The sequence below is a fragment of the Nelumbo lutea genome, chromosome 2 (genome assembly GCF_056320005.1).
Source record: "Nelumbo lutea isolate HS-2025 chromosome 2, American lotus-T2T, whole genome shotgun sequence".
NCBI lineage: Eukaryota > Viridiplantae > Streptophyta > Magnoliopsida > Proteales > Nelumbonaceae > Nelumbo > Nelumbo lutea.
This window is the reverse complement of record NC_142685.1, coordinates 100,966,709-100,980,940: the sequence shown is the minus strand read 5'-3', so window position 1 is coordinate 100,980,940 and position 14,232 is coordinate 100,966,709. Positions and strand designations below refer to the sequence as shown.

The following is a 14,232-nucleotide window of genomic DNA, read 5'->3' as shown; positions in this document are numbered from 1 at the left end:
ACCCTTGGCACGCATTCCCTGTTAGGTCTCCCAAAGATCTATGATGACCCTCACTCTCACCGTATTCGCCAGGTTTATACGCTGAAATCCGCTTGCTCTCACCGTCAATAATCATCAAGAAAACTGTAGCTTCTTGGTGGAGAAGCCGTTGCTCGATCTATTTGCTGGACCCTTTAGTTTACTATGAAGCCCAAGACGGTTGTATCACTATATGAAATATTGTGTGAATCAGGAATTCATGATTGCTGAAGTCGATTCCTCTTAGAAGGAAGCTTGCCTATGAAATTCATCCCTTTCTCTCTTCTCAAGTCTCGGTTCCTCTGTTTTGTAAATTCTCTTCCTCTCTCTCTCTCTAATTTCTTCTTGATCAAGACAAATCCAGAAATCCAAACAAAAAGTACAAGTCCTTTCTCTCTCTCTCCATCACTTGTTCTCTCTCCACCCGCCCTATTTAGCGGCCTCAACCCTGAGTCCCGCCGCACTACTGTAGTTGCTCTGTTTTTGTTGCATTTGTTGAAGCCTTCATCAGTTGCTCCAAGGACAACAAAAAATAGGAGACGGGGTTTGGTTATCCAATAGGTATTGCAAAAGCGAGAAGAGGGTAAGATAATGGAGAATGGAAGAAAAAGAACATGAGAGAGAGAGAGAGAGAGAGAGAGGGATTTTGGGTGTGACATGTAGCTCCCCAACACAGAACAACACCCACTCTCTACCATTTACATTCTGGGATTCACACTGGTTCGCTCATGCTGCTTTTGATATGGTGTTTTCTGTCCAAACGCCACTATGCCCCCCTGGGGATGGTGCTGGTTCCAATAAAAGGAGAAGGTGCCGAAGCGGGACAGTGAGGGTATGACCGGAATGATGCCGATGAGGTTATTCCGGGAAACATCGAAGACTAGACGGAGGATTAGTTGAGCCGAGGGATGGCGCCATCTAACCGATTGCCATCAAGCACAAGATAGTAGAGCCAGACCAGAGGAGTCAAATTGGAGGGGGCTGGGCGTGTGAGGTGAAGAAGAAGAAGGGAGAGGGATTAGGGGTAAAATTGGATTCTAAAAAAATTACATGTTGCGTATGTATAAACTTTGACGAATATTAATAAATCCTACAGTAAAGATAGAGTTACTCAATCAGAAACAATAAGGATAGACAATTGTAAGATAATAGGGTAGTTTTAAAAAATTCCCATCTCCTCCCTACACGGGGCCGCCCCACAATACCACATAGCACATCCCCGCCATGTATTGAGAACATTTTCTGATACCAAAATCGATGATATTATTATCGGAAGATATTCTCAATACACGGCAGCGATGTGATATAGAGCGTTGTGGGGCGGCCCCTCGTGGGGAGGAGATGGAAATTTCTAACGGACGTCTCATTAACTCCGCACGAATTGGGATGCGTGTGAGGGAACACGCGGCGAGACCCTATTGTTTGGGACGTTTTTGGAGCGCCAGCCTGGTGGCGCAGATTCGAACTCTTCGTGTTCCACTTTATCATCGGATGCCGCGCCCTTTTGGCTGAAAAAGCATTGAAGAGACGAGAATTGACGTCGATATACATATTCTGATGCCAGACGTTATACAAGTTGATTCGGAATTGAAGTGGCTGTAGGCGAAAATAACTGCGTTTGTGCTCTCTCATCAAGCAATCGAAATCGAGTGAGACTTACCTCCGACTGGAAATGCGTGGGCGGGGGAGAAGAAGCCCTTCTCGATTTGAGAATCACCGAAGTTTCACTGTACCTGTAAGTAGTATTTTTTATTTTTTTTCGGTTTCTGTTACTGTTTTTTTTTTTGTGTGCAATCTTCATCATCTTTTTTTTTCTTTGGTAGACTCTTTTTCTTGTTCTTTGACGCGAAAACAGGGGCTCCGCCCTTCTATTTTTTTTTTTTATTCCGTTTGACACTACATAGGCCCTCCGCCCTTCATATTCTTCCCCTTATACAAATATTTTGCCCCTTCGTCTTTAGATAGATCACAGAAAAAACTGGGTCTCCGACCTCTTATTGTTGTCTTTTTCTGATATAAAACAGGGTACTGCTCCCCATTTTTTCCAATTTTAATTTGACACAGAAAGGACTCCGCCCTATTTTTTTTCAGCTATTTTTGTAATGCGAAACAGGAGCTCTGCTCCATCGTGTTTTCAGCCTTTTTAACATAAAACAGGGGCTCCACCATTTTTAACATTGAAACAGGGTTTGCTCATTTTCTCCTATTTTTTTTTAACACAAAACAGGGGATCCGCATCGTGTTGTTTTGGTAAGGCATTTGTGTTTGAATTCTGAATCTCTGAAGATTTCATTGTTAGCTCCGGTGTGGTAGTGTTAAGTCTTTATTTATGTTAATTTGATGGACATGATTTGGCTTATAACTTGTTCTTTGATGTGTGTTAGGCTGAGCAATTATATCTCTCTTATTTTAGTATTTTTCATGAATTGCATGTTTGACTTAATTTGAAAACTCAGGTCGATCTGAGTGGACAAAGGCAAATTTTGAATAAAAGAGGATCATAATTTATTAATATATACATATATACATATATATGTGTGTGCTTGTATATATACATGAGATAAGTAGATAGAGATAAGCAAAACAAACAGATTATCTGGATAGAGACTAGGAAGAGATAAGGGGCTAGATACTAATGCTTATCGGATTGTAAGGTGGTTGCATGGAGGGTTACTATGCTACATAACCTTATCAGTAATACTCCCCCTCAAGTTGGTGACTAGATGGTACAAATCAACTTGGACCTTAAGTGACGAAAAACTTCTCGTCCCAAGGGCTTGGTGAATATATCAACAATCTGTTGTGAGGAAGGAATATGATGAGGATGAAGTAAGCCGCATTGTATTTGTTCCCGTATGAAATGACAGTCCATAACAACATGCTTGGTGCGCTCATGGAATACTGGGTTGTTGGCAATGTAAAGTGACCTGATTGTCACAGTGAAGAACCACTGGCTGGAGGGAAATGGCAAGGTTGTGAAGTAGAAAGGAGAGCCATTGTATTTCATGTGATGTCGTGGACAAGGTGTGGTATTCAGATTCAGCAGAGGAGCGTGCCACAGTGGACTGTTTCTAGGATTTCCAAGAGATGGGGCTGGGGCCAAGAAAGATGTGGTAGCCAGTAACTGATCGTCTAGTAGATGAGCAACTGCCCCAGTCTGAGTTACAGTATGCAGTAAGAGTGAGAGATCCACTGGAAATAGGAAAATTCCATACCTACAGTGAACCTGATGTAACATAAAATATGCAAGGCAGCATTCCAATGGAGCTCATGGGGATTGCTCATGAACTGACTGAGGGAATTAACAAAGTAAACCAAATCTGGTCAATGATGGTAAGATATTGCAAGCGGCCAATCAAGCAGCGGTAAACAGAGGGATCGGAAAGAGGCATGCCCATGTTTTTGTGTAATTTGATATTCTGCTCCATGGGAAATGCAGAAGGACAACAATCTGAGTACTTGGTGTCAGATAATATGTCAAGTGCATACTTGTGCTGAGATAGAAAGATGCGTGAAGAATTTCGAGCAACCTCAAGACCCATAAAATATTTCAGAGGTCCAAGATCTTTGATATGTGAAATCAATAGCGCAAGAATTCTTTCAGAGAGGTTATTGACGTGGAATCGTTGCCAGTCACAATGGTAACATCAACATAGACTAGGACGACAATGAAGGAAGCAGCAGAGCCCTTTGTGAAGAGTGTATTATCAGCTTTGGACTGAGAGAAGCTGGATGAAAGGAGTGCATTACAGAACTTCGAAAACCAGTTTTGAGAAGCCGGTTTTAAACTATAGATGGACTTGTGAAGTTTGCAGACTGTGCGCTCCCCCTGTCTACTGAAGTCAGGAGGAAGTTGCATGTAAACTTCTTCATTGAGATCACCATGAAGAAATGCATTATGGACTTCAAGTTGAAAGAAAAACCTATTCTTAATGGCTGCAATAGCAAGTAAGCAGCGCACGGTGACCATTTTAGCAATTGGTGCAAATGTGTCAATGAAGACCAGTGAAGCCTTTGGCGACCAGACGAGCTTTGGTGGTGCCATCAGACTTGTATTTGATTTTATATACCCATTTACAGCCAATTGCGTGCTTGCTAGGTGGCAAATCAGTGAGAGTCCATGTATCATTGTCTTGCAAGCTTGAATTTCAGCAACCACGGCATCACACCAATTGGGGTCATTGATGGCTTGGGAATACGATGTGGGTTCAGTGTTGTGAGAGAGAGATGTAAGAAATGCCATGTGGGATGGTGAAATGTGGTGGTAAGAAAGAGACATACCTTGTGACAAGGTTGGCGACAGAGATGGACGTTGAGTGGAGCAGCAGTATTCGGATGGGACAGCTGAGAATGTGATCTTACCGTTCAGAGAGGGGTGAAGCACCAAAAGTTATCCATCTTATTTCTGTTTAGACTCTTTTCTAATTGAGTTTGAATCAAGTTTTCAGCACTGTCAACCCAGTAAGTTATGACAATTGCATACTTATAAACTGCATTGCTAAATTGAATTAGCCATATATCGGTTTCATCATCATTAATTTGTATTGGTGACTATTATGCATAATAATTACATATCGTCTAGAGGTTTAGGTCACACTAGGATATACTAAATAGTACCTTCTGTTCTGGTAGTGATGAAGTATTATCTTGAAAGTAGTACTTATTCCATTGCATTTACCAAACTAGAAGAGAATGGTATATTTTCTAGAAGACATTGCACACACAAACTGGTGGATTCTAATGATATATTCCTCATTGCTGTGGCAAGTTTGCATTGAAATTTAGAATCTGATATAATGTGCAAGTTACCAGGTTGGAATATATTACTCATCAGTTGTAAATTGTTTTTCTACACATACCAAAAGAATGTCATCAGGGGTTAGTTTTGAATATCTGACCTAGTCGATATTTCACACACTGCTGTTGACCTGTTGTGCATCAGACATGGATGATATTCTGTTGACTAGGCTGTTTGTACTTTGTACAGTAATTGGTGGGAATTTTAAATCTTGAAATTGCAGAAAACCATGGAATTTGCTTTGTACAACATGAATCTAGTGTTTTTCTCTTTGTTTTTCTTATGCTAATCAAACCTAGTGTATTATATATGATTGAATTGTTTTCTCGTCCTTGACTGTAGTTTGTGGTCATTGCTGAAGCTCATGTTTTGATTGCCAATCAACAGGGTAGTGTTTCTAGATTTGCTCCTTCTGTTCGTAATGATGGATCCTCCTTTCATGGAAAACCACCACAAACCATGGAAGAAAAGGAAGGAACTAATAATTCAAAGCCTCCCACAGCAGTTGTTTGTTCTCCTTCTGAACGGGGTGGGCTTACTCTACCTGCTTGTATTGGTGACAAGGACAGACTACCTCATGTGGAGAGACCTCAGTATGATAGGACTATGCTCAGTGCTGCAGTGGACTGTTATTCTAAAGATTTCGAGTCCTCATCAGTACCTAATATGGGTAGCATGGGCAGACCATCCTGTACCAAAAAATCTCAATATGGTCAAACTTCAATGGAGAGGAATGTTGACAATGTTTCAACACAACCTGCACACTTTCCCAGTTCTGCAAATCTGGAGGATGAGCCTATTTTTTGTTTTAGTGAAGATAGGGATTCACTAAATGGAAAATCTCAACACAGGAAAATTTCACCTAAAAAATCTGTAGGCAACAGTTACTCAGGGCAGCCTGAATTCTCACTGAACATTTTGCCCTTTGATATCTGCCATGTCAAAAGTAGAAACGTAGTATCACTGAAGCCTTCTCTACTTGAAAAGAACAGAGAAAAGCGAAAGGAACTTGAGCGCTTCAAGAGAAGTCATCAACTTCTAAGGCCAGGGATGGTTCTCTTAAAGAGTTATATTAGTCCAAATGATCAGGTGGTCTATTCTTCCAACACATACTTAAGTTTTGTGTGCTCCTTCCTTCTTGACACATTTATTGAATGCATATTCCTTTACATGAATATTTAGATGTAAGTACCATTCACTTATTGTTCATATTGTTCAAGCAAGGTTCAAAGTATCATTATGATACGAGTTTCGGTCGTATCGTACTGGTACTTAGAAACGGCTGAAACTCTATTTTTTTAGTTCTTTTTTTTTTTCAAATTTTGGTTTTTTGAAAAGCTTTTAGCATGCTTTTTATTATTAAAAAAAATTGGGGGTTCAAAACACCTGGAAACAGGCGTTTCGGACCTTATCTTTTTCATTCCTTTGAATGGTAAAAATTGTTGTAAGATAATTTTATAATTCTGGTGTATAGAAGCACAAAATGATTTTTTTTTTATTTTTTTTTATTTTTTCATCTCTTTGGAGTGGGACTTCTTTTACAATGAAGCCATTAGTCAGTTCTCTATATGACCATCTCCTGGTAGTACAGTATATATGCCAAGGGCCATGAGTATTGATTTGAGTTCATGAGTACTTTTTTACCATCCAAAAAGAAAGCTTCTGAGTACTTTTATGTGTGGAATTCATTTCTCCTGCAAGTAGCTGTTTTTTTCTGTAAATTTTTATGGGTTCTTCTATGTATTTGCACTTTTCTTCCAGGTCAAGATTATGAAGATATGTCGACAACTTGGTCTGGGTCCTGGAGGATTCTATCAACCAGGCTATCGAGATGGTGCAAAACTGCATATACAAATGATGTGTCTTGGTAGGAACTGGGACCCAGAGACAAGATTGTATGGCAATCAAAGGGCAACAGATGGTGCAGAGCCTCCGTCAATTCCTGACGAACTCAAAGATTTGGTTAAAAGAGCAATGCAGGATACCCATGCCTTTTTAAAACAAGAGATAAAAACAAGCAATGTGGAAGAAGCACTTCCTGCAATGTCCCCTGATATATGCATTGTCAATTTCTACTCAACTAGTGGGAGACTTGGCCTTCATCAGGTTAGCAAATTATTTTATGTATATCCATGATTTGGAGTAATATATAATTTCTGTTTGTTTGTGTGTGTGTGTGTGCGTGAGAGAGAGAGAGAGAGAGAGAGAGAGAGAGAGTTCAGGGTTGAATGCTGAAATGGTTGGAAACTTTCTAGCGAAACTGAATGACACAAAAAGCTTACAAATATATGAAATTATGAAGGAATTTCTTATTATATTATGAATTTTGATCAACCATGACTTTCTATGAAATGAGCCATTCAGAAAACTCTGAAGCAACAGTCAAAATCAGTTTAGTTTTTTCATCAATTCAATTTGATTTGTATTTCTATGTCCACACAAGGGCTTTTCTGTGGGAATTCTCCTTTCAATTGTTGACCATCTCATAAGTCGAAGTTGAATGGATTAGTAGATTGAGTACTCTTTTGTTTAGGCACTTATACAAATTGAATGGATTGGCCCAGAAAGTTCCATTTGTCTGAAGTGCTGCTGATCTTTAGTAGTGGTTTATGAAAATGGAAGAGTGGTTTCTTATTTAAGTTGCATTTACTTGTATGCCAAGAGATTAATAATTTCTTATTGAAGGTGCATGTACTTATATGCAATTAGAAGCAATCAGAAATATTGGATTTTATAAAGTCCTGGATCGTTTTATGTCTTCCCAAAACTTTTTCTGGTGCAGGATCGAGATGAGAGCACTGAGAGTCTTGATAAAGGTTTTCCTGTTGTCTCCTTTTCAATCGGTGACTCAGCAGATTTTTTGTATGGAGATAACAGAGACACTGATAAGGCCGAGAAAGTGATTTTGCAATCTGGTGATGTTCTGATATTTGGTGGCAAATCTAGGCTTATATATCATGGGGTACCAACCATTATACCAAACTCAGCTCCAAAGTATCTGGTTGATGATGCAAACCTTCGTCCAGGACGTCTAAATCTTACTTTCAGGAAGTATTGAACATCATTTTTACCACCATTGTCATCAATAGGTAGTTCCAAACTGCTTCTTAACTCTTTACAAAGCAACTGAAAGCGCATGAGAGGAGTTAGTAGTTAATCTTTGTTCCATGTTTTGTAAGGCATTATTGAGTGGACAGCAAACATTTTGTGGCTATTAGGTTTGTATATATTTCTAGGAACTATACTATGGCTGCTCATGTTAAACTCAGGAAGCTAAAGGTTTTGTTCAGGACTCTTACGGGTGGTATGCTCCATCTATGTGTTTGGAACAATATGTATCTTTTTAGCAAATGAAAATCTTTAATCATAAAAAAAGTTTGGTAAGACAACAAGGATCTAATATTCTCATTCTCCTTCCCTGTTGAATAGAATGTTGCCCGATTATGCTGAATCATGTGATGCATCTGTTGCAACCTCAGATCAAGCGATTTGTCAGTAAATAAATGCTGAGTATTGACTTTAGTGTCTAGGCAGTCGTAAACCTAAAACCTTGGATATATAAGAAAGAGGAATGAGTGGAAACCAAGGGTCTCACATCACATTGTGAAATATTTATTTTTAAAATTTTAAATACAAATTTAAATAATAAATATATCTCATCAATGCCCTCTACCTCAAAACATTTTCATAGTATCTTGCCTTGAATATCTTGGGATTTTTACCAAAAAAGAATCCTCTTAAGGCAAAAAAATAAAAGAGTTCTCTTAAATCTCAATTTTAGGGTTCAATCCCTCGTTCGGTTATTCAAGTCTTTGGGTTAAATATTGCTCCCAACAAATTTGATCAATTTCAGTTGATTTTTAGGGTGCTTCTGACAACACCCCATAAGGCTGCCAAATTTATAAGAATTTGATGTTCTAAAGGAGCTGAAGACAATTTGAATGTGTACTGCTTTGAAATTTGAATTTGACATCAGTAATTTGGAGCAGTAGGAGCAGTCGAGTGATGAAGTTCTTTGATTCCCACTGTCATCTTCAGGACCCAAAAGTCTACCACTTAGCTCCCCAACTCATTCAAACAGCTCAACGCTCCGGTGTACTTCGATTTGCAGTCAATGGGATCACTGAGAAAGATTGGCATCTGATCAAGGAGATGAGAGGAGCCCCAACTAGTTGAATACGTTGAGAGATTTGTTTGAGACTACACCTTCTGCAGCAGTTGGTGAAATAGGCTTGGACAAAGGCTCAAGAGGAAAAGAAGTGAATTTCACAGATCAAGTTCAGGTTTTCTCCCAACAACTTGAATTTGTGAAAGAGTTACATAGACCGGGTTCAGTTCATTGTGTTTGTGCCTTTGGTGAGCTGCTAGAAATAATGCAAAATGCAGGGCCTTTCCCTTTTGGTGTAATTCTTCATTCATATCTAGGCTCTGCTGAGATGGTCCCAGGATTGGCAAGGCTTGGAGCTTATTTTTCCTTTTCTTGTTTTCTTATGTCCATGAAACCACAGAAGGCAAAGCAGATGCTGAAGTCAGTACCCACTGAAAGGATTTTGTTGGAGACAGATGCACCTGCTGCACTACCAAGATCAAACTCAGGTTCTGTACTGTGGTTTGAAGGAAGTGCTTCTGACCTGCAAGGCCCTCAGAACCATGGGGGAAATTCAACTCCAAACTTTGATGGTAGCCCCAATGATCCATTTCAAGTTTCGGGAGATAGCTCAACAGTGCTGAAGGAAGCACTGAATCACTCAGCTAACATACGTAATGTTCTTAGTTATGTTGCATATTTGCTTGAGATGCCGGAAGAAGAACTTGCAGAAAGCAGCTACAGAAATGCAAACCGCTTGTTTTCTTATCTGGGCTCAAAAATACCAAGAGAAGATTAGCTTGTTGTGTTTGCCTTTCCTTTTCTAGCATGAAGCTCATGAGAGCAGAATGTTGCAGTAAATTTCAGTTATCTCTAATTGTTCTCTTATTCTTTTATGTGAAAAATGTAGAGAACTTTGTTTTACATAGTTGCTTCACACTTATACAAGTAAAAGGTTAACAAAATAAATAAAATAAAATAAAATATACTGCAAAATAATTCACAAAATGTAACTAGTACTTGCAAAGAACAATGGTTTTGTTTATGAATAACAATATCATAAAATCTGAAAGTATTATTATAGGGAGATGCTAAAAGAAAGGGGGTCAATTTCATTGATGGCTAAGGAGGCATTTTGTAAATCTGAACTCTAATATCTGAAAAACTGAACTCTACAGGGGGGGCGGGGGACCTCTCTTTTATTATAATGTTGGAGATAGAAACAGAAACTCAATCAAAGGGAGATGCTAAAAGAAAGGGGTTCAATTTCATTGATGGCTAAGTGGTATTTTGTAAATCTGAACTCTAATCTCTGAAAAACTGAGCTCTACGGGGGGGCCAATTTCATTGGATAGCATTATTATATATAATAGAGTACGAAAGTTCTTCCTGGGTACAGGATACTTTTTTATTTACAGAACATGTTAACCAAGCAAAGTTATATTTAAGTTCCTATTTACATGCATAAACTTCTCATCAAATTTGACCTCCTGCAGCTGTAATTCATCAAAAAGAAGCATAACCTTCCAGCTAAGATTTTTCATTCTCCATGAGATCTCCCAGCTAAGCTGCTGTGCATCTGCAAAAATATGACTTCTTTATAACCTTTATTTAGAGCTTCCTTCAAAGCTTCTATTGCTGCTATGATTTCTGCTTCATAGCTGCTGTTGACTTTGCATGGTGGTTGGTGAAGTTGCAGCGTGAATAAACCTACCTAAAATCTAAAGCTGCTTTGTTAGTTTCTTCGATGAAAGAGCCATCGGTGATTAATTTTACATACTGGACATCATTCCAATAATCAACAATATGGGATTTTTGCTGTGATTCAATTCAAAAATTTTTCATCCTTTGACCGCAATTGGTAGCCTTCTAATAGCATGCAAAAAAAAAAAAAATAATAAATAAATAAATAAAAAAAACCTCTTGTTGCGGAAATCGAATATGCAGGTAAAGGAGTCAGAGATGGGGAGCCTCACTGCCTCACAGAAGAGAGACTGCTCTCTCACAGCACATCCGAAAACATCTCCGCATGAACGACAATATACAATTAAATAAATGATTGCTTCACCGTATCACAATTGTTTTCCTGTTCTCACTCGTTCTTTCTATTCTTGTATATAAAATCAAGGGAAATTGTTTAAGACTCATCATCACTTTTTTATCATTTCTCTTAAACTTACCATAACTTTTTAAAATGCTTAAAACTCACTATGTTGGTGAATTTTTTTTTTTTCAAAACTCACCTTCCGTTAAAGCACCATTAATATTCACTAATAGAAGTTGTCTATCTCACCATAAATACAATTCTCATGACCAAATTGCCCCTAACTAGAAAATTAGAGAAAAAGGCTCATTTAGTCTCTCTCTCTCTCTAGTATTTTGAAATATTTGTAATGTATTGTAAAATTTTGCAACTTGAATCTAGAATATAAATCTCCATCGAGGGCTTCATAAATGTATGCAAAAATATTTTCATAAATTTTTATTTGTTTGTCTTAAATAATTTTTGAAAATTTATTACAATATTCCTTGGATGCCATGTCTAATTTTTGTTTGATTCTGCTAAATTTTTTTATCATTTTATTAGTTTGTCTGCAATTTTTTATTTTTCTAAAAGTTATATATTTTTTAAAAAACGAGCATTTCTTTTTTTTTTTTGAAATTTTTGCTTTTTTAGTTGATATATATATATATATATAGAAGAGAGAGAGAGAGAGAGAGAGAGAGAGAGACAGAGAGAGAGAGAGAGAGAGAGAGATTTTTAATTTTTATCACTTTATGTATTTTTTGTAATTGATTTTTTTTTGAAAAATTTATCATGTTCTTGTTTTCTACAATTTATTGCTTTTTTCTATATAATTTTTATCATTTTATGTATATTTGCAATTTTTATTTTTATCCAATCTTTATATTTTTTGAGTTTATTTTGTCTTTTTCATTTTTAGTGTTTTGTTATAATTTACAATATTTTTTATAATTTCTGTTTTTTTACATTGTTCTAATTTCTACGATCCATAAATTTTCTTGTATTTTTTGTTATTTATTTGCAGTTTCACTGTTTTTTATAATTTTTGGTGTTTTTTTACAATTTTTATTTTCTGATTTTATTTTTCAATTTCTATAGTTTTTATAATTTAAAAATACTTTTTTTTTTGCTTTTTTTATGTTTTTTTGATAAAAGATTATATATATATATATATATATTTATTATATTTTTCTATAAAAAAATAAAATATTAATATATTAACAATCATTAATCTGTTTAACGTCAAGTTAAAGACATGGTGAGAATCGTGAGATTTAGACGTTTTTCTAAAAGTTACGGTGAGATCAAGAGAAATACTGAAACGTCATGGTGATTTTATACAATTTCCCTAAAATCAATTACTATCTTCAGGGCCGGAAAAGCAAGATTGAAGCATCACCAGAGGCAAGCGACTGGTTGAATCGTGGTTTTGAGGCATCACCAGACTGGATTATCTCTAATTCTGTTTTTCCTTGGAACTTATATTTCAAGACTAGGTAAGGATTCTTGTTCTTTTGCTTTGACAAATCAGCTAGAACAGAACATAGGCTTGAATCTATGATCGAGGTAAAGTCAACCCACTGTTTATCCTCTTTATATGAGGACAATTTTAGGGTTCAATCCCTCGTTCAGTTATACTTCAAGTCTTTGGGTTAAATTGCTCCCAACAATTTTATAAGAGTTTGATGTTCTAAAGGAGTTGAAGACAAATTGAATTTGTGTACTGCTTTGAAATTTGAATTCGACATCAGTAATTTGGAGCAGTAGGAGCAGTCGAGCGATGAAGCTCTTCGATTCCCACTGTCATCTCCAGGACCCAAGAGTCTACCACTTAGCTCCCCAACTCATTCAAACAGCTCAACGCTCTGGCATACTTCGATTTGCAGTCAATGGGATCACTGAGAATGATTGGCATCTGGTCAAGGAGATGAGTGAGCAGCATTCCAGTGTAGTTCCGTGCTTCGGTCTCCATCCCTGGTTCGTTTCTGAGAGGAGCCCCAACTGGTTGAACACGTTGAGAGATTTCTTTGAGACTACACCTTCTGCAGCAGTTGGTGAAATAGGCTTGGACAAAGGCTTAAGAGGAAAGGAAGTGAATTTCACAGATCAAGTTCAGGTTTTCTCCCAACAACTTGAACTTGCGAAAGAGTTGCATAGACCGGCTTCAGTTCATTGTGTTCGTGCCTTTGGTGAGCTACTAGAAATAATGCAAAATGCAGGGCCTTTCCCTTCTGGTGTAATTCTTCATTCATATCTAGGCTCTGCTGAGATGGTTCCAGGATTGGCAAAGCTTGGAGCTTATTTTTCCTTTTCTGGGTTTCTTATGTCCATGAAACCACAGAAGGCAAAGCGGATGCTGAAGTCGGTACCCACTGAAAGGATTTTGTTGGAGACGGATGCACCTGATGCACTACCAAGATCAAACTCAGGTTCTGTACTGTGGTTTGAAGGAAGTGCTTCTGACCTGCAAGGCCCTCAGAACCATGGGGGAAATTCAACTCCAAGTTTTGATGGTAGCCCCAGTGATCCATTTCAAGTTTCGGGAGATAGCTCAACAGTGCCGAAGGAAGCACTGAATCACCCAGCTAACATTCGTAATGTTCTTAGTTATGTTGCATCTTTGCTTGAGATGCCGGAAGAAGAACTTGCAGAAGTCAGCTACAGAAATGCAAACCGCTTGTTTTCTTATCCGGGCTCAAAAATACCAAGAGAAGATTAGCTTGTTGTGTTTGCCTTTCCTCATCTAGCATGAAGCTCAAGAGGGCAGAATGTTGCAGTAAATTTCAGTTATCTCTAATTGTTCTCTTATTCTTTTATGTGAAAAATGCAGTGAAGAACTTTAGTTTAATTCACAAAATGTAACAAGTACTTGCAAAGAACAGTGGTTTTGTTTATGAGTAACAATATCATAAAATCTGAAATTATTATTAAAAAAATTACATATATATATATATATATATATAGAGAGAGAGAGAGAGAGAGAGAGAGAGAGAGAACTAGCAACCTATCTTTTATTATAATGTTGGAGATAGAAACAGAAACTCAATCAAAGGGAGATGCTAAAAGAAAGGGGGTCAATTTCATTGATGGCTAAGGTGGTATTTTGTAAATCTTAACTTTAAACTCTGAAAAACTCTGAACTCTACTGGGGGGGGGGGATTTTAAAAACATCTCTGTGGAATGAATTATCATAAACTTTTCTACTTTTTTGGAGTATGTTCTTTTTCTAACAAAAAACTAATTTCATTGGATAGCATTACTATATAAAGAGAGTACAAAAGTTCTTCCTGGGTACAGGATACT

General features: G+C 37.5%; 2 protein-coding genes across 2 annotated transcripts; both read left to right on the top strand.

The window, feature by feature from the left end:
* The first annotated feature begins 1,518 nt into the window (after window positions 1–1,518).
* LOC148872337 (DNA N(6)-methyladenine demethylase ALKBH1D-like) lies at window positions 1,519–8,205 on the top strand. The gene is made up of 4 exons (XM_088973246.1): window positions 1,519–1,753; window positions 5,204–5,905; window positions 6,578–6,922; window positions 7,599–8,205. Exons 1-4 carry the CDS (start codon window positions 1,691–1,693, stop codon window positions 7,872–7,874), a joined length of 1,386 nt encoding a protein of 461 aa, XP_088829372.1. The 5' UTR covers window positions 1,519–1,690; the 3' UTR covers window positions 7,875–8,205.
* A 3,965-nt stretch (window positions 8,206–12,170) lies between these two features.
* On the top strand, window positions 12,171–13,874 carry LOC148872336 (uncharacterized). Its single transcript, XM_088968014.1, has 2 exons — window positions 12,171–12,425; window positions 12,681–13,874. Exon 2 carries the CDS (start codon window positions 12,710–12,712, stop codon window positions 13,646–13,648), a length of 939 nt encoding a protein of 312 aa, XP_088824140.1. The 5' UTR covers window positions 12,171–12,425; window positions 12,681–12,709; the 3' UTR covers window positions 13,649–13,874.
* The last annotated feature ends 358 nt before the right edge of the window (window positions 13,875–14,232 follow it).

Excerpts from the sequence above, each read along its gene's own strand:
- LOC148872336 (XM_088968014.1), top strand. The coding sequence starts at position 12,710 with ATGAAGCTCTTCGATTCCCACTGTCATCTCCAGGACCCAAGAGTCTAC.
- LOC148872337 (XM_088973246.1), top strand. The coding sequence starts at position 1,691 with ATGCGTGGGCGGGGGAGAAGAAGCCCTTCTCGATTTGAGAATCACCGA. Across the intron at positions 1,754-5,203 it reads ACCGAAGTTTCACTGTACCT|GGTAGTGTTTCTAGATTTGC; the intron begins GTAAGTAGTATT and ends GCCAATCAACAG. Across the intron at positions 6,923-7,598 it reads GGAGACTTGGCCTTCATCAG|GATCGAGATGAGAGCACTGA; the intron begins GTTAGCAAATTA and ends TTTCTGGTGCAG.